Source organism: Gracilinanus agilis, chromosome X (assembly GCF_016433145.1).
Source record: "Gracilinanus agilis isolate LMUSP501 chromosome X, AgileGrace, whole genome shotgun sequence".
Classification (NCBI taxonomy): Eukaryota; Metazoa; Chordata; class Mammalia; order Didelphimorphia; family Didelphidae; genus Gracilinanus; species Gracilinanus agilis.
Window position 1 is genome coordinate 62,349,222 of NC_058136.1, and position 18,708 is coordinate 62,367,929.

The 18,708-nt window shown below is 56.2% G+C and overlaps 1 protein-coding gene across 1 annotated transcript; it reads right to left on the reverse strand.

The window, feature by feature from the left end:
* Positions 1-7,759: 7,759 nt before the first annotated feature.
* Positions 7,760-11,372, reverse strand: GLOD5 (glyoxalase domain containing 5). The gene is made up of 4 exons (XM_044682609.1): positions 11,209-11,372; positions 10,638-10,775; positions 9,285-9,440; positions 7,760-8,432 (listed from the first exon to the last, which is right to left on the reverse strand). The coding sequence occupies exons 1-4, from the start codon at positions 11,278-11,280 to the stop codon at positions 8,289-8,291; spliced, it is 510 nt and encodes a 169-aa protein (XP_044538544.1). The 5' UTR covers positions 11,281-11,372; the 3' UTR covers positions 7,760-8,288.
* Positions 11,373-18,708: the final 7,336 nt, after the last annotated feature.

Consider the following 18,708-nt stretch of genomic DNA (forward strand, 5'->3'; position numbering starts at 1 on the left):
CAGTGGCAAGATCTGAACCCAGGCCCTGCCCCTCTCCATCTAGCAGAGTCTCTGCCGCATCACGCTGCCTCACATCTGGAGCCATCCAAATGTTTGTTCGATGGTGTGGACACTTGGGATTGTCCAGAGGAACTGGAGGCATTTAGCCTGGAGGAGAGAAGGCTCAGCGAGGGGCCCCGATGGCTGGCTCCAAGGACCCGAAGGGCTGTCCCGTGGCTGACCGTGGTGCCTGAGGGCTCTCGTCCTTCGGGGAGGATGGAGATCCCCTTTGTGGCCATGGGGGTTCTCGGGGTAGCTGGGGTCGCAGGCCTGAGGACTCCCTCAGCTCTGGTCTCTGGGAATCTCCCGTTACATCCTTGCCCTGCTCCCGGCCCCCCTTGATTGTCTCGTGCCCTCGCTCTATGTGCCCCTCCTCCAACTATCATTCTGCCATCCCCTCATGCCAGGCCCTCGGCAGACACCTAGGCCAATCCCTACCCCGGTGGGATCCCCACTAGGATGTTCCCGACGAGTGGCTATCCGGCCCCGGCTCGCCCTGCCCCCCCCATCCCTGGGCTTGGGCTTGGGCCCGTCTCTCCTGGCTGGCATTCTCTGTCCTGCCCTCGTGCCTCCAGCCGCCCCTCGCAGTTCCTAGTTGTGGCCTCTGGGCTCAGCAGAATGAAGTTGTTCTCTCTTCTGGGTCCCGAAGACAAGTGTCGTGGCCCGCCTCCTCCATCATCCCATTCGTGCCGTGGCAGCCACACACACCTCCGCCCGAAGCCTCTGAAGAGCGGCAGCATCCAGCCCCCCCGAAGGCCCCTGAGGAAGTGCTCCCAAGGCAGAGTTCTTTCCCTGTGGGGCTGGCGCGAGTCCTCCGGCGTTTTCCCTGCTCCCCTTGGTGTAGGGGATAAAAATATCGGCCAGTGGCCTCTTCATGGAACCGGATCCCTACCCTTCCTCCTCCTTCGTGTCTCCAGGGAGGGCCGGAGGGGGCCGCGAAGACGCTCCACCAGGCGCTTGGCGCTATCTGCACAGAAATACACTGTCGCGGCTGTCCAGCGTGTGGAGGCGGCCCTGGGCCAACAGCAGCCGCATACCACCACTGCTCTCCCCACTGCAAAACTCCAGTCAGGCCCCACCCACCCACCAGCCCTGACTTCCCTGCCAGGAATAACTTGGCGGAGGCCAGCTGGTCTGGCTGAGGCCTGCTTCTCCTTGCCTGATGGTGCTTCTTGTCAAGTGCTGGCTGGCAGAGTGGCACCAGAAGCGAAGGGGCCAGAGCTCCTTGGCAGGGGCGGGCTCCGAGCCCTCACCCAGGGGCGGGACGTGCGCTCCCTCGGGGAGCCTTTGTCACAGCTGCCACCCAGAAAAGAGCAGAAACGGTAGGTTTTCCCATTGCTCAGGTGGCGCAAAGTCCTTTCCTCCTGACACCCTTGTGAGGTGGGTATTACAGCCATTCTCAGCCCCATGATGGAGGAGGAGACTGAGGCTCGGCCCGTGTCAAACAGCTGCTTCCCAGGATCAGAGCTGGAAGGGAAGTCATGGCATGGACTCCAAAGCCAGAGAGGGAGCCACTTGGCCAAGACCACCCAAGCAGTAAGGCACGGAACTGGGCTGGGAAGCCAGGCCTCCTGACTCCGAAGCTAGTCTTCTGCCTGCTGGGGTCGGGGCGATCGTCCAGAATGAGCAGAGGCTTGTGGGATGAGCGGAAAGGAAAGGGATGTGGGTGGGCCCGTGGAGCTTGGTCTGGGGGGAAAGGACAAAAGAGGATGAGGAGGTCAAGCCGGCCGAGCCCGACAATCTCTGGGCTGCTACCGATGATCTGTGGAGGAATGTGGCCACGAAGGGGCGCATGGCTCTGCGCACGGGGAAGACCCACACACGACTGACTTTCTAACAGTCAACCGGAAAAACCCAGAAGGAACACAGTCACTGTAAGAGGGGAAACTAGATAGTCAAGGTTTGGTCGCCAAGAATCCATTAACACGATTTCAGAATAAGAGACCCGAGTCAGGATGACTTTTATGGAGGTTTATTTACAATTAGGAAGGCTGAAGGTAGGGAAACTGAGAGAGAGAGACCGAACCAGGGAGGCTCAGAGGCCCCCGCAGAGGGGCGCAGAGGTGAATTTAAGAAGGCTTCTAGCCACGGGAAGCCGGCTGAGGTCTCAGCAGAGATCCTTCCACACCAAGTTCAGGGCGCCAACTGCCCCCACAGGAAGTCACCACCCTATTTAAAAGGTTGCAGCTTTCGTCCCTTCCTGCGTCCACCTCCAGTTTCACGTGGACCAATGGCAGCCTCCGCCCTGTTTTGGACTGCCCAGGGGGCAGCCCCTTGTTTTTGATTTGTCACTTACTAGCACATGTGGGTGGCAGACCTCCCCCCCCACTTAATTCTCACTTGGGTGGGTGACATTATTCCTGGTGGCTAAAGTCTAAAGAACGAATGGGGAGGGGCAGCTGGGTAGCTCAGTGGATTGAGTCAGGCCTAGAGATGGGAGGTCCCAGGTTCAAATCCGGCCTCAGCCACTTCCCAGCTGTGTGACCCTGGGCAAGTCCCTTGACCCCCATTGCCTACCCTTACCAATCTTCCACCTAGGAGACAATACACCGAAGTACAAGGGTTAAAAAAAAAAAAAGAATGAATGAGGGGGAGCTAATTCCATTTACATATCACAGGACCATAGGTTCCAAGCTGGAACAGACCTTCAGGGCTCTCAGGTCCAAGGCCCTCTTTTTCTGATGGGGAAACTGAGTCACAGAGAGGCAGGATTCAAATCCCCGGGTCTTCTGGACATCACCTCTTGTCCAAACCATAGTCTGCCTCCCTTTTTTCCTACCCATACTGCCACGTGCTCTGTTTACTCTGCCAAGGGAAGAACTGAACGAAAAGCCTTGATGAAGGGGAAAGTTCCCCGAGGCCCAAGCTGTCCGGGAAGAACTTAAGGTCTCTAGCCCAGAGGAGATCTTTGGGCCCTGAAAACCCTGGTTAGGGACCTTAGAAGACTTGCCAAAAATGGGAGGGAGGCCCATTGCAGGGCTAAAGAAAGGCAAATGCAGCTCCATTTGACGTTAATCGAAAGTGGAGTCTGCCTTCGATTCCTGAGAAGAGTCCAGAAGGGACGGGAAACCTCTAACATGGCAAACAGCATCATTTCAGGGTCTTAGAGGTGTAATCAGAGCAGACGGGAGCTACAGCCCATTGTAGGGAGTGGGAGAAATTCAAGAATGATGTGGCCCGGTTGCTGGAGAGGAAGGTCATCAACAGAGCAGGACCCAGGGGCTAAAGCTTTCCTGGGAATGAAATGGATGCAACGAGGATAAAAGCGGGGCAGCTAGGGAGTGCTGCAGAGCCCCAGGCCTGGAGTCAGGAAGACCCAAGTTCAAATGCAGCCTCAGACATTTACTAGCCAGGAGACCCTGGGCAAGTCACTTCATCCTGTTGGTCTCAGTTTCCTCCCTTGAACATGGTGAACCCTTCCAGGCCCCTTGTCAAGAAGACTCCCAATGTGAGGGTCACCATGAGGGAAAGGCTAGAAAGGGAAGCTGCCAGAGGGGAAGGAGCCGAGGGATACAGAAGAAGGCTAAGCCCGGGGAGGCGGCCAAGAAGGCCCAAGATGGGAACCCCAGGGCGCGGGGTCACTGGGCAGAAAGGGTTTTGGATAGGTGGGATCCTGGCAGTGACAGAGTCCTCTGGAAATGGGCTGGTGGGGCGAGGCCCTTCCCCACCCCTGGATCGCTCCGATTCCATCTGGTCAGAGCCTGGGGGGGGGGGGGTGGTACGGGGAGGAGTTGGGAGTGCGGAAAACATAGCCCAGGAACCTTAGAGTTGACCAGCTCTGCACCCCGCGCAGCGCGCATGCGCACGCGCACGCGCACGGCCTCATACGTTACACAGAAACGTCTACGCATACGCAAGCATACGCACACACGCACGCGTGCACGTACACGCACGCGCAGGCGCACACTATGCTGGCTGTAGCGAAAGAGCCTCAGACCTGACTAAACGATGCTAGCGCGGAAGGCCGGGTCGCCGGTCTGAGCTCTTCGCGCCCCCTTGTGGAGAGAGAGAAACTGAGCCGGGAGGCCAGACCCCAGCGCTTCCTCCTCTTCCATTCATTCCACTTTCCCACCTCCCACTTGGGTTCCAGAGGACAAGACGGGGAAAAACTTCTTGTATGCAGTTTCTCTGTACCTGGTTTGATGTGGCTCCTCACTAGCGGCATATATATTTATACACCCAACTCACAAATCCAGCCTCGGGCCCATTACCCTGTTGACCTCAGTTTCCCCATTTGTCAAATTTGGAGCTCCGTCTCCCTGTTATTGTGAGGATCCCATAAGATAAGAACGGGGTAAGGTGCTTGGCACATAGTAGGTGCTGTATATTACATTTTTTTTAAACCCTTGCTCACTGTTTTAGTAATGACTCTAAGCCAGAAAAGCAGTGGGGGCTAGGCAATGGCAGTTAAGTGACCTGCCCAAGGTCACCCAGCTAGGAAGTGTCTGAGGCTAGACTTGAAGCCAGGATCTCGGGGCTCCAGGCCTGGCTCTCTATCCATTGAGCCTCCCAGCTGCTCTGCATATTAAACTGCTTATTTCCTTTCCATCTCCCAGCAACCATACCCCCAGTAGATAACTGGCCAAAGGACATGAACAAACTGTTCTCCAAAGAACTGGCAAGTCTTCCTGCTCACGTGAAAGAATGCTCCGAATGGCTAAGAAGAAGAAGAGAAATGCAAGTGGAAACCACCTTGAGGTCTTACCTAGAAACTGGCAAAAATGATCCCAAATGGCAAGAGTCAATGTTGACACACTAAGGCGCCGCTGGGTGAAAGGGCCCAACCTTTGTAGAAAGCCATGTGGAATTATCCAAGTCCAGACGTGCACCTCCCTTGGACTCCAGAGACTCCAGAACTGCTATTAGATTCCGAGGAATTCGTGAGCAAGAAGAGCATTCCAGGCTACTTCACTGCCTTTCTCTTGGCCTACGTGGCCACTGCGGGGAGAAAGCTGGCCATACTGGCTGCCATCGTGGTGAAGCCTAAGCTGGCACAGCCATGTATTTCTTCCTGGGGAAGCCATCTCTCCTCAGCGCTGGCGACATCACTATCTCCACAACTGTTATTAGGCTCGAAAGGCAACAAAATGGCTGGCTTCCCTGATGGCAGGCCCTTCACGGGAAAGGAGAAGCCCCCCAGCTGATGCTCACAAGTTGGACTTTTCCCCGTCAAATGCTAGTTACACAAAAGACCCTCCCAGATAGGAGACTATCAATTAAGCTCGTGTAGCCAGGCAAATGGCAATGAGAGAAATCATACCGATGAGGAGAGACCAGAAAACATAGAGTGGACGTGATTCTGACTGGGATCGACCAAGAAAGAGGCCCACGTGTCACCAAAAAGGGTCGGAAACAACATATTTCTCTCTCGAGGAAAGAATGAAGAACATCTCTCCTCTCCTAACATCCCTTTGCAAAGGCTAATTGATACTGAGGGGAGACCAAGAGGCACATTTATGTTGCAGTCTTAATCCTGCTTAGATGATCCTGAGGGAATGATATTGGGAGATAGACACCATTTGAGGGCCTCGAGAGTTCTAAGAGAAAGCCGCAGAGAGCCCTACAGGCTTTTGCTCTGGGGATCTAGTGCCCTAAAGCTGATCAAAGTAATGACCGACCCTAATTCCAGAGCAGTGGGAGCGGAGCCAAGGTGGTGGCTTAGTGGCAGCAAATGCTGACACCACTCTGACAGCCCTTCCAAACCAATCTTTAAAAAGCACCTCAGAACAGCAGGAGTCAAAAATCAACAGCAAGATGGAGTTGGGGGGCTCGCCTCACCCACTGAACAAAACTTGAAAGATAGGCAGAGAGAGTCAATTTTCATGGGATTTTCACGGGGAAAGGGGGATCTAGAAGCAAAACTGCACACAGAAGAGTGCTGGCCAGCCCCTGCCCCCCCCACACACACACCCCTACTGCACCAGGTTCCAAGCCTGAGCATAGGTCAACTTCAGGATCTTGGGACCCTGCCTACCCCACCAACAGCAGAGCATTTCAAAGCCCAGACCCACCCCTTGAAGTCCCAAGCCCTGGCACCAGCCCAAAGTGAGGCCCAGAAGTCCATAGCACTGGGCCCTTTCAAGTCTATGCTGTGGTCAAGACCTAGCCCCAGGGCAAAGTAGCTCATAGTGCTGAGACCTACAAGCCAGCAGCAGAGGAGACAGAATCAGCAACTTTCAAAACTCCTGGTCCATAGGCAAAAAAAAAGTTGGGGAAATGAGCAAACAGCAAAAGAAACACCAAACCCAAGAAAATTTCTATGGCGACAAAAAGCAAAACAAAGAATCAACAGGGGACATTGAGATCCAAGCAACCACATGCAAAACTTCAAAGAAAAATGTGAATTGGTCTCAGGCTCTGGAAAAACTCAAAAGGATTTCAAAAATCAAATAAGACAGATCAAAGAAAAATGGGGAAAAGAAATGAAAGTAATGTGAAATGAAAATAACAAACAGCTTAAAAAGCAAAATTGGTCAACTCAGAAAAGGCACAAAATCCAAAGAAGAAAAGAGTACCACGAAAACTAGAAGGGACCTAATGAAAAAGGAGGATCAAAAGGTCATGGAAAAAATTCAGTCTTTAAAAATTAGAATTGGGCAAATAGAAGCTAATGACTTCACAAGACATCAAGAAACAATAAAACGAAATTAAAAGAATGAAGAAAATAGAAGAAAATATGAACTATCTCAATGGAAAAAAATCTGACCTAGAAAACAGATCCAGGAGAGACAACTTAAGAATTCTTGGACTACCTGAAAGTCACGAACAAAAAAAAAAGCCTAGACATCATATTACAAGAAATTATCCAAGAAAACTGCCCTGATATTCTTGAACAAGAGGGTAAAATAGAGATTGAAAGAATCCACAGATCACCTCCTTCAATAAATCCCCAAATGACAACTCCCAGGAATGTTTAGCCAAATTCAAGAGCTCCCAGGCCAAGGAGAAAATACTGCAAGCAGCCAGAAAGAAACATTTCAAATATCATAGAGCCCCAGTCAGGATTCCATAGGATCTGTCAACTTTCACACTGAAGGACCAGAAGGCTTGGAATATGATATTCTGGAAGGCAAGGGAACTGGATCTACAACCAAGAATTACCTACCCATAAAAACTAACTATATTCTTTCGGGGGAAAGTATGGTCATTTAATAAAATAGAAGATTTCCAGGCATTCCTGAAGAAAAGGCCAGAATTAAACAGAAAAGTTAATAATACAAAATTCAAGAGAAACATAAAAAGGTAAATAAGAGAGAGAAACAACTTAAGGGCTTCGATAAGGTCAAATTGTTTAAATTCCTATATGGAAAGGTATCTATAAATTTTAATCTGTAAATTTTTTTAATTTAATCTGTAACTCTTAAAAATTGTTATCATTATCATAGTAGTTAGAAGAAGTATACATCGACAGAGGGTGTGACTGTAAGCTAGTTAGGATGACATGTAAAAAAAATCATTGAAGTCCAGTGGCAATGGCCCAGGATACAGTGGATGACCTTGGCATCTTCACTCCACAATTCCTGCTTCTGCTGCCTTCATGGCTGTTGTAGCGAATAAGTGATGTAATAAAAACAATAACTAGCCTTTACATAGTGCTTTAAGATGATTTGTGAAACACTTTCCAAATCTTATCTTGTTTTATCAGCATGACAACCCTAGGAGATAGGTGCTCTGGTTATCCCCATTTTACAAATGAGGAAACTGAGGCAAACAAGGGTTGAATCATTTGCCCAGAGTCACACAGCTAATAAGTGAGGCCAGACTTGGACTTAAGTCTTCCTGACTGAAGAGCCTAATTCCCGAGCATTGGTCCACAGTGAAGCAGGTTGCCCACCTCCTTTCAGAGAGATGATGGACTCAGGGTGCAGAATGAGGCCTGTGTTTATAGGCAGGGTTAATAGGTTTGTTAAAGGGGCCTGTGGCTCAAGTGGAGGAGGATTTTGTACAGACATTCGACTCCCTCGCTGGGTAATTAAGACAGTGCCATACTGCCTCTCTGTAGGGGTAGGGAGGCAGCTCTCGAACCATCCCACTCAAGGCTCCCAGGTGTGCACAGGCAGGGGAGAAGCAGTGCCACAAATGGCATCCATCCACGTAATGGATCCAACATGCCCTACAGATGGCAACGTGTCCAATGCCGATATGGTACACAAAGAGGCAACCTATCAAATCACTAAGCGATTGGGGGGAGGAGAAGAAGGAGGGAGGTGAAGGGAAGGAGACACTCTGCGAAGGGGAATGCTAGAGGATCATGACTCATAGCCAACAGGTTCCATGAGGTACTTGGAAACCTCAATCAGATTCCCGTCAGGGTCTCGGAAGTACACTGATTCAATTGGCCCCAGAGCACCGGTTCTAGTCACTGGACCTTCTTCGATGGGGATGTCGCAGGCCTGTCACAAGGAGAAGAGACCAGTCATTCTCATGGAGCAATTCCGAACCAGACACATGAGAAAGAGTCGGATCCCAGGGATACGTTCCTCAGGAGCCCCTCCAGGTCGACGAGTTTCATACTGTCTTGTTAGAGAATTTGGAGGGGCCTCAAAGACCACCTGACCTAGCTTGCAACGTACACCGCGACGGCAGAGGGCTACGGAGCCGTTCTCGGTTATAGCCCCAGCAGCCTCCTGTTCCTCCGACCCCCAAGAGCACTCCAGAGAACAAAGACAAAAAGAGAAACCAAGCAAAGCCAAACCCATCGTATGACATCAAATCAGTGAGGAGGAATTATGATGATCCAAACTCTGCTATTCTCTCTTTTTCCCTTTCGGATCGTCCCTGTGTCAGTCATTCCTTAGCCCGCCATTCAAGGCTCTCCTCAGTCACACCCAAATGCCTTTTAATCATTTTAATGTTGTTTAATAACCCGGCCTTCGAGCAACGAGCAAGGTCAAATTGACATCCCGAATAGTTCTTTTAAAAGCAGGATGGATGGCAGGGATGAGATTCGACGCCATCGAGAGAGATAAGGCTCCTGGGTCCCTTCTGGACAGGGACTATGGGCAGCCCAGATTCCTCTCGGGCACTGGGCAAAATCCTCCTTTCCCTCCTTCCTTCTCTTTCTTTGCTCCCATTCCTGGCTGGGCCCCCCTCTTCTCCTTCATACGAACCACTCTGTCACCGAGGCCACGAATGGCATCCACCCCCGGCGTGTGTCCGACATGTCCTAAATCTAGGTTTGAATGCAGATCCGCATCTCTCCAGCCACTTCCCCCGGGTCCGAGACGAGCTCTGCCTTCACCCACCTTTAAGTGTTTCGCCACGTCACGGAGAGGGCGCTCTGTAACCAGGCACACATCTACGGATCCCGGCGCAGGATTCTGGGCTTTGGGGTCAAACTCCTTCCCAACTTCGTGGAGGTTAAATTTCTGATTCCCAAAGCGCAAAGCCTTCCGGTTTCCCTGTTTGAGAGCGACTAGATGTCAATGTCGGGAATAAGGGCGGCGATGCAAGAAGAGAGGGGCCCGGGCGGAAAGGGCACGGGGCAAGATGGCAAAGGCCACCCTGTCCCAAGCGCCACACTGGCCGGTGATGCTTTTCCTCCTTGGCACCTATCTCCAACTCCTGACTTGGGGGGGGGGGGCGGGGAGATTCCCTCCGGAGCCCTGGGAAGCCCCTGAGAAATGCCGGCGGCCCTCTGCAGCGGCCAGGCCCGAGCGGGGACAAGATCATTTCCAAGAGGCCCGGCCTCACCTCTCCTCCCGACCATCCCCCAGCCAGGGGCAGGAAGCTGTCCGTCCCCATCTCGCAGCTGAGGCCAGAGGCCAGAACTTCCTATAACTCAGGCCCAAGCTGAGAAGGCACATAGTAGGTCAAGGTGGCAAGAGATTCAACAAGAGAACGGCAGCTAGAGGGGCCAACATGGAGAGGGAAGGAGGGTGCGGCCAGTGCAGGGCTCACGGCCCGAGATGCCGCTGGGCAGCGAAGCTTCCCCCAGGATGAAGAAGGGGGGGAGCCGTGGACGCTGACAGCTGCCAGTCAAATGGAGGAGAATTTCTGGATTGCTCACTGCAGGGGGGTGTGTCTGTGGGTGCAGCAGAGCTCCAGGGTGTGGCTGAGATAAGGCGAGTAGGAGGAAGGGATGGGAAGGGCAGCACTAAGCCATCTGGGTAGTAAGACTTTGGGCTCCTGGGAACACCCTCGTCTGTCGGTGGGAACCCGGGCACGGAGGGCCTGTCAGCCGGCGTCTTAGGGAAAGCGCCCTCCCCCCCCCCGTGTCCTCCTGGAATGGCGAACAGGGGCACGGAGTAAAGGTGACAGCGGCTAAGGGGCCGTTGATCCGAACGCTCTGCTTCTGCTGTGTCTCCTCGTAAACAAGAGCCCTAATAGCCGCCCTCTGTGGAGCCCCCACTAGGCCTCGGCCCACGTCAAGCCTTTGCTTGAACAGCTGTAATGCCCTCCTCCTCCGGGCAGCCCCATCGCCGTGCCAGGGGACGGAAAGCTCAGGCAGAGGGGGCGGCTCGTCAGGGACTCGGGAGCAGCCGGCTTAGAGCCTGCAGGTGAGGCACGAGCAAGGCGGAAAGCGCCCATCGGCGGAGGAGCTGGCCGCACCCAGGAAACCCCAGACCCGGCCGCCTGGGCAGTGGGAGCGCGAGTACCTTGAAGGTCACCACTTGCATGCCCAGCGCCTTGGAATAGAACGCCGCGCTTTCTTCAATACTCTTCACCGTCATCACCAGGTGGTCTATTCCCTGGACTAGGCACGAGGCCGGCACCTCCCGGCGACCACCTTGAGGCTTAGGAACGACACGACAGAAGGAGGTTCAACGGGACTTCGTTGACTCGGCTTCCCGTGCCCACCCGCCCCCTCCGGCCCAGCTCCAGGAGGAAACGTCTGGCCAGATAGACAGGTGAATAGCGCCGCCCTGCCTGGGCCGCTTGGCCTCTCCTGACTCGGCCGGCCATCTCTCTCCCCTTCCTCCCCGCCCCCTCCCCACTGCTTGACTCTCTCCTTCCCTTTCAGGCTCCTGAGGGGAGAAACCCCGGGGTGCTCGCTCGCTCGCTCGCGGAAAGAGAGTGAGAACAAGGCAAAGGCAGAGCGCCCGAGCCCGGGAGCTGCTGCTCTTTGGCCGGCCTTGCTTCCCGTCTCCCCAGAGCAGAGAGAGATTGCGAAGACGCCAGCAAACCGCAAGGAGGAAAGAGGGATTGAACCGTCCACGTGTGCCAGACCATTTCCTCCACGAAGGCCGTGCTTTCCCCGTCACTCAGTGCTTCTGTCGTCCCTTGCTCGTGGCCTTCCATTGAGGCAAAAGCAACGTGGCCGAGTCCTCCTCTCCCTGGAGCCTGGCCTCCTTCTGCCTTTGCCGGCCAAGGACAGGACGGCTGGCAGGCAGGAGGAGGCGTCCTTTGTACTGCTGACTTTTTACTGTGCCGGCCACGTCCGCTCAGGAGGTCAGAGTCCAGCTGGGGAGGAGCCACCAGCTTTGGCTGCCCTCTAAGTCCGGCCTCACGTGGCCTAGCGGAGCTCGGTCTGGCTGGGGCGCTTGCAGGCCGACTGTCGGGGGGGGGCGGGGGAGAGGGAAGAACCAAGAGTCCCCTGAGGTGGCAAACCTCAGGAAATGGAGCAATGGTGGGGCCGGGATTTGACAGAGTTCCCCGAAATGCAGAGAAACCCTGAAAGGCAGGGCGGCCAGAGCCCGCGGCCCATCCGGCTCTGTGGCTCTGATCCCACAGAAGAGAGGAAAGTGGCGCCAGCGAGGAGAAGGGCGGCACCCGGGAAGCTCCGACTTGAACAGGCTACGGATGCCAACAGAGTCAAGGACAACTACCGTGCAGTCACCCAGTCGGTGCAGAAAGCCAGCAGGAAGGCCGAGGCCGGCGGAGACGAAGTCTTCTGGGGAAAGCCCGGGCGCCACAGCTCCATCGGCGCGAAGCAGGATTTCTTCTGGCTCTGCTCTGATGCCACCCTGTTCGTTTGCTGCTTTCTTGACTTGACTTTCTGCCCTCTTCTTCCACTTTATTAGTCTTAACCAACCAGCTCTTGGTTCTAGTTACCGTTTCTCTGGGGGAGGGGAGCTGGCTTCTAGTGGAGCTGCCCCCCCCCCCCCCCCGATTTTCACTCTCTCCTCTTCTGGGCTCGTCCCCGTTTGCTTCATGATTCTTAGATGTAGGTCTTAAATGCATGTTGAGCCCGTTAAGCCTCTCCGATGATAAGGAAACGGGGCCTGCTTCAGCTGCGCCGCAGACGGTTCAGCAGGTGGGGTCGCCCTGACCGCTGGGCTTCACGCAGTGGCTCCTTGCTGCTCTGATTTGTTCTCTTAGCCGCCCGTTAAGATCGACACAGTGACTGAAGTATTGCGCAGACCCTCAGCAATTAGACGGTCCGGGAGAGTCGTGAGGAACCTCTGCGCAGCTAGAGAGAGAACTGCTGGGGCAGAAGTGCAGAAGAAAACACGTGCTTTAGCCCTCGCTTATTTGGGTAGAGGGTTCGGGCCGGGCCCTGGAAAGAGAGAGAGGGGGAGGGGGGAGGCCACACGAGTCATACAGCTGGGAAACTTATGGCAAATTTGGTATCGGAATGAAACAAAGATCAATTTAAAAAGGATTCCTTGCTAGGCCTCCGTTTGAGTTGTACCCTTTGCTTGTGGCCCACGAGCCAATGTCTGTTCTTCTGGCTCTGTAGTCTAGAAAGGGCTCTGCTTCTTTACGCTTGGCTGTGCGCCGCGGGGCACAGTAATATGCATATTCTCTTGCTGTTCCTTTTAGAAGATGTTACAAGTCTTTTAGCTGTAGTTTTCCCAACACTGTTCAGGTCCATCTGTGTGCAGTGGGAACGGAGGGGACCTTGAAAATCCAAAGGGCGCCCCCTTTAACCGCCATTCAACAATGAGACCGAACACGCATTGCTTTACTGAGAGACGGAGAAAGGGGGAGGCACTGCCTCGATCGACCCCTCCCCCAGAAGAGCTCCACAGAGAAAGATCTAGCCGTGCCGCCTCTGAGGCGCCAGAAATAAAGGGCAGGAACATTGTACAAAGAGAGGACCCGGCCTGGCCTGGCTTGTCTGCCTGGGGCTGATGGACAAAGCCTCCACTAGGGGACTTCTATGCCGGAGGGGTAATTCCCAGGATACTTAGCATTCCATCACGGGTGCTTTAGGGTCCAAGACCAGCCCAGGGGGCAGGACTCAAAAGACTCCAGAAGTCGGGAGCGTCCCTACTCTCTTTTTGGAGGTCTCCACAACCAGGAAGAGCTTGAGAAGAGCCCACTAGTTTCTCCCCCCACACCTACTGTCAAGATCTTTGGGGAAGCAAAGCAGAAGGGGGCTTAGCTGCTCTTCCCACCGTTACCATGGCGAGGTGACCTCGGGAAGGCCCCAGTTTGCCCATTTCCTTGAGAGCTTGCCTTTAAGGGAAGGCCCCAAGTGACTTGGGCTTGGACCGAATGAGGGGCCTCCCAGCGCCCATGAAGTGTCCCCGGTAGGAGTGACAGAAATGCTCCAATCCTTGGCCCCCCTCCCCCACTTATGGGCACCACCTGGCGGGACCCATCCTTTGGGTACCCTTTGTAAGTCCGGCCGCTCCCTGCTGCCCCGGCCTGCAGCTGCAGCTTCTTTCGTCCCCTGCTTCTGGCATTCTCCAGGCTGACAAGCGTCTTCAGGACGCTTTAGTAGACGGCCGTCCCTCATCATTCCAATAAGCGCTTGGGAGGGTTTTGAAATGTTCCCACTAAAATCCCAGTAGACGAGACGCCCTGCCCAACCCCTCATCGCCCAGCGTTCGCGTGCCGATTCCATCCCTGTTAGGCTCCAGGAGCTACCTTTGCCTCCTTCGGTATCCCGGGGCTTAGTGCAGTGCCCGGCACGTAGTAGGTGCTTTATAAATGTTTATTATTGGGTTGGAGCGTCGAGCTACGGCAGTGAGCACATTGGCCTTAGGTCAGAGGACCTCCTGCCCGTGTGACCTTAGAGCAGTCCTTTTACCTCGGAGGTCCCAGCGTCCTTATCGTACTGGAGGATCTCTAAACCCTTTCTAGCCGAATCCTGCAAACCTTCCAGGCTAAACTCACTGCTTGCTTGGCGGGGGGGTCCCACGTGGGCCTGGGTCTCAGAGGGCTGTGGAAGTGGAGCACCGGAGAGAAGGGGGAAAGGGCGCGGGGGAGAAAGGGAGACGGTGCCATCCGTCAGGTCCGAGGAGAGCCGCCCAGAGGAGAAAGGGCCGAGTAGCCGGGAGGAGCGTTCTGCAGTGCCAGCCGCTCCAGAAAGGCCCAGAAGTGAGAGGGAAGGAGGGCCGCCAGGTTTCCAAATAACGGGAGGGAGCCCCCTATGGCAGCGGCGCCCGGGCCAGCGGGCTGCTGCTCCCTCAACGACAAGCCTGGGTTCGCTTCTGGGCAGCTCCCCAGCCCTCCCCACCTTTTGCTTCCTTGCTCCTGGCCCCATCCACCTGTCACAGGAGAAATCCCCCCCCCCAGCCCTCCCCTCTCCAGGCTAAACATCTGCATTGCCTTCGGCCAGTCCTCCCGTGGCATTGCCTCTTGCAGTGCCCCCGCTGGCCGCCCGCCGGCTGCCCCTCTGTGCCTTTAGACTCGGGCATCCCCCTGGGCTGGCCTCTCCCGCCCCATTGCGCGGGCACGGCTTGCCTTCATGGTTCTCCCTTCCAGCCAAGCGGCCCCCTTTCTTCTCCCTTGCGCGGCTCCGCTCAGCACTCCTCGCTGCCCTCCCTTGGCCCTGCCCTGCTTTCTCCCCTCCACTGCTGAGCGGCCCTTCCTCTTCCCCGGCCCATATGGGGGATCCTCAGTGTGTGGCTCCAAAAAGGGCGAGTTCCCCAAGATGACTCTCCCTGGGGAGGGGAGGGGGAGCGCCGCCAGCACCCATCCACGACGGGGCATTTGCCTTTAGAGAAAGGGAAAGGCGCCCCCCCGGGGTGCCGCTACCAAGCCCGTGAGATGTGGTGGGATACTACGGCCCCCTGCAAGCCACCTCGTGCTGGCTGTAGAGCCTGGTTAGGGGACGGGCATTCCTTTCCCCTCTGGCGCGAGGGCCCCACGCAGTCCCCACTCACTGCTTTAGACAGTAGTCGCTGCTACGTGGCGGGCAGACCGGGAAGAAGGGGCAGAAGGGCCCAATGGAATTTTCCCATCTCCTCTTTGGTGCTCTAACCCAGGGGAGGGGCCGCCCCCCCAGTCCAGCCTGGGCAGTCAATGAGACAGGAGCCCATCCCCTCTGCGGCCCACATCCAGGGGTTTGTCTCAGCCCGGTGCCAGCCGGTTCATCCTGAACTCGCAGCCCACTAAACCCCCCAAGAGTTTGCCCCGGGAATTCTTTTCTGGCCACCCCTCCTCCACCCTGTTCTCCCGCTTCCCACCGCTCTAGACGGGCCTGCCCATGCCACCTGTTGGATGGGAATTCTTTGGCCTGCTGACTCCTGCAGGCTGTGCTTCCTGTCTTGGGAGGGGGGCCCCAGGACAAGGGGCAGCTGCCAGCTGCTCCTTTCCTTCCCCCCTGCCCCCCCCCCCCCGCTGGCATTGGGCTAATCCCTTCCTTCAGGCCTCCACCTCGGTGGCTCCCATCACTCTTCCCCACTTTGCTTTCAGCTCTCCTCAGCCCCTTTGCGTCCCTCGGAAGCCACAAACTCTTCCAGCCTCGTGCCCAGAAGGCCTTTATTTCCCAGGTCTGCTCACCTGCCATCCCCTCCTTTTCCCACACCGCCAGCACCGGCACCAGCACACGCACGCACGCACGCACGCACGCGGTCAGGTCCTCGTCTCGTCGATGGCCCTCGGGACCCTAATTCCAGGACCTTGGGGACTCCAGAGCAAGGGGGTACAGACAGGAAACCCAGGCCTCGGAGGCGGCTGGGGCCGGAGCCTGGCCTGGGAGTGGGAAGAGGCTCCCCTCGGGATACGGGGCTGGGCTATAGGGGGCTGGGAATGGAGGATTTAGGGGCCCCGCGTCTGGGAAGGAAGGGGGCTGAGTTACTGGAGGCTCCGAAAGGAAGCTGGCCAGGGCCCTGGGAGGGAAGAGGTCCAGAGCCGGAGGCAGCGAACACTTCTGCTTCTTCTGCTTGGCCCTGCGGTTCTGGAACCAGACCTGGGATGAGGGAGAGAAGGAAGCCGGAGGAGTGAAGACCCTGGTCCCCCGCCCCCTAGGCCTCTGGAGCTAGTGGGGACGTGGCCCTCGAGGGGTTGAGCGGAGGGGAGCTCCTCCAGGGCCCCAAGGAGCGAGAGCGTCCCCCGCGAGGACAGGGAGGGCTCTCCTCTCTCCCGGGCCCGGAGGCGTCCCGGGCTCAGCCAGACGGACACCGCGCCCCGGGTTCCCTCGAGTGCTCCTTCGGGATGAGCATTCCCACTGTTCTCTCTGAGGGGTCAGAGGCGTCACCTGAATGCGGGCCTCACTCAGCCCCGTGCCCCGGGCCAGAGCTTCTCGGACCCAGATGTCAGGGTACTGGTTTCTTCCAAAGGCTTCCTCCAGCTTCTCCAGCTGCGCGGGAGTGAACGTGGTCCGATGCCTTCGCCGCCGGACTGAGGATGCAGACGGGGCCCGGCCTGGAGGGGCTTCCGCCGGGGGAAAGGCTCGCCCCGGATGACTCTGAGCAGCCACTTCCAGGGTCTGCACGGGACACGCAGTGCCCACGGCGTCTTCTGAGAGAAGAAGAGGAACTGAAGCGCCATCGTGCGTGGCTCAGCCCCACCTCCCATACACAGTCGAGACCCCCATTTATAGCACAGGCAAAAGAGCTAAAAGCTCAGGCCCGCCCCTGGGAAACAGCCCAAGTGGCTGGTTAGCACTGCGCCTGACACACAGTAGGCTCTTCGTCGTCGGTCATTTAGTAACTGAAGCGAAGGCCTGGCCCACCTAGATAGGCCTGGCCAAACCCAGCCTGCAGCCTGGCCCTCCCCATTCCTCCGGCCCCCTCCCCAAAGCCAGAAATCCTTCCTCCAACGCATCTGGGTCTGGGCCCCGGCCACTCCCTGTGAGGCTGGGGAAGCGGAGCTCCCGGGAAACCCATGGGCCCCAGGCCCTGGAGCCTCGCTAAGCCCCTAACTAATTAGTCCAAGTCCCTGGGAGGAAGGAGGGGGCCAGGGAAGGGTCGCCGGAGCGGAGGCGGCAGACAGGTATCTGGGGCCCAGGCGGCTGTTTCCCTGCCCCTTCAGGGACCCCGCAGTCCAGGCTCACCCGTGACGGACATCGGAGCTCTTGGGGCTGCAGCCCTCCCCGCTGAGAGACTGGCCAAGGAGAGACGGACAGGGTCTTCTCTGCCTCCCCAGCAGCGGCCCAATCTCTGGGTGGGCCAGGAGAGCCCACAGAGCAGCCGCTCCCGCTCTTCCTCCCTCCTACTTTTCCGAGCGTGTCTTCTCTCTGGCCCAGTCGCTTGCCCTTGCTCTCCGGGCCTCTCCGGGTTTCTTTCCGGCCCTCCCGTCACGGCGCCTCTCTGGGCCGCCGGGTGCCTCTTGATGCTTCTGGGTGTGTGTGCATGTGCTCCTGGGCCTCTACCTAGCTCTCTCTGGATCACCGTCTGCTTCTCCGTCCGCCCGTCTGCTCTCAGCCCTGGCCCTCTGCCTACCTGCCAATGTGTGAGCGCAGGGTTGGGGTCTGGGAGACCAATGGCCAATCCCCAGGCTTCCGCCGGGACTGGGGGGCGAACCTGGGCTTCCCTGGGGCCTCTGGCTTTGGCGCTCCTCTCCTCCTGGAACTCTTTCTAGGTCTTGGAAGCTCTCTAAAATGGCCTCTTTCCAGGTGGGGGGCTGGGGCCGGCCCGCTGGAACTCTGGGATCTGCGACTCTCCCCTTCCCAGCAGGGGGGAGCCCGGGGCCAAGCACCAAACCTGGACGGAGGGCTCAGGTTCCCACAGAAGGCAACAGGCTTTTGTCCCATGAAATCCCCCTCTGAGATCAGCAAAGGGTTGGGACGGAGGGAGGGGATACACTCCCAAGACCCCCTCCGAGAGGGCGAGGGTAGGGATGCGAGGTGAAAGCACCTGGGGCTAGTCCCAGACCCCTGTGGATCTCAAGCCCCATGGAGTGAGGGCTGGCAGGGGCTTTCTAAGGCCGGCCCCTCACCTGCTCCCTCAATTAGCATCAGGGCAGGAAAAAAGGATCACACACACACACACACACACACACACACACACACACACACTCTTGCAGGTTTTTCTATCTGGGAAGCTGACTTCAGGTTGGTTAGTCACTGATTAGTTTCAGTCGCTAACCATTAGGCTTCATGCGCTTAGTTGTTCTTTTGGCGACTGATGGATGAGCTGATCGCTGCCATGTTCATTTGTCTCATCATCAGGTTTCAGGCACTCGTTTGCTCATGGGTGGGCTAGTTGGGTTGTTCTCAGGGACAAGGCCAGATCTGCAGGTCAGAACCTGTTCCACAGCACTGAGTCTTTTAATTTTAATTTTAATTTTGAATATTTTCCCAGAGTTCCATGCTCCATGTTCTTTCCCTCTCCAAACCCCACAAACCCCCCTTAGCCGACGCGCAGTTCTGCTGGGTTTTACATGCATCACTGATCAAGACCTAAGTCCATAGTACGGATAGTTGGACTGGAGTTATCGTTTGGTGTCTCCATCCCCAACAATATCCCCAACAGCCCATGTGATCAAGCAGTTGTTTTTCTTCTGTGTTTCTCCTCCCACAGTTCTTCCTCTGGATGTGGCTGGTTTTCTTTGTCATAAGTCCCTCAGCCTTGCCCTGGATCCTTGCATGGCTGCTAGTAGAGAAGTCCG

Coding starts and splice junctions, on each gene's coding strand:
- GLOD5 (XM_044682609.1), bottom strand. CDS start 11,280: ATGGAAGGCCACGAGCAAGGGACGACAGAAGCACTGAGTGACGGGGAA. Junction 10,776..11,208: donor CGGCCTTCGTGGAGGAAATG/GTCTGGCACACG, acceptor GTCGTTCCTAAG/CCTCAAGGTGGTCGCCGGGA. Junction 8,433..9,284: donor ACGTGGCGAAACACTTAAAG/GTGGGTGAAGGC, acceptor TCCTTGTGACAG/GCCTGCGACATCCCCATCGA.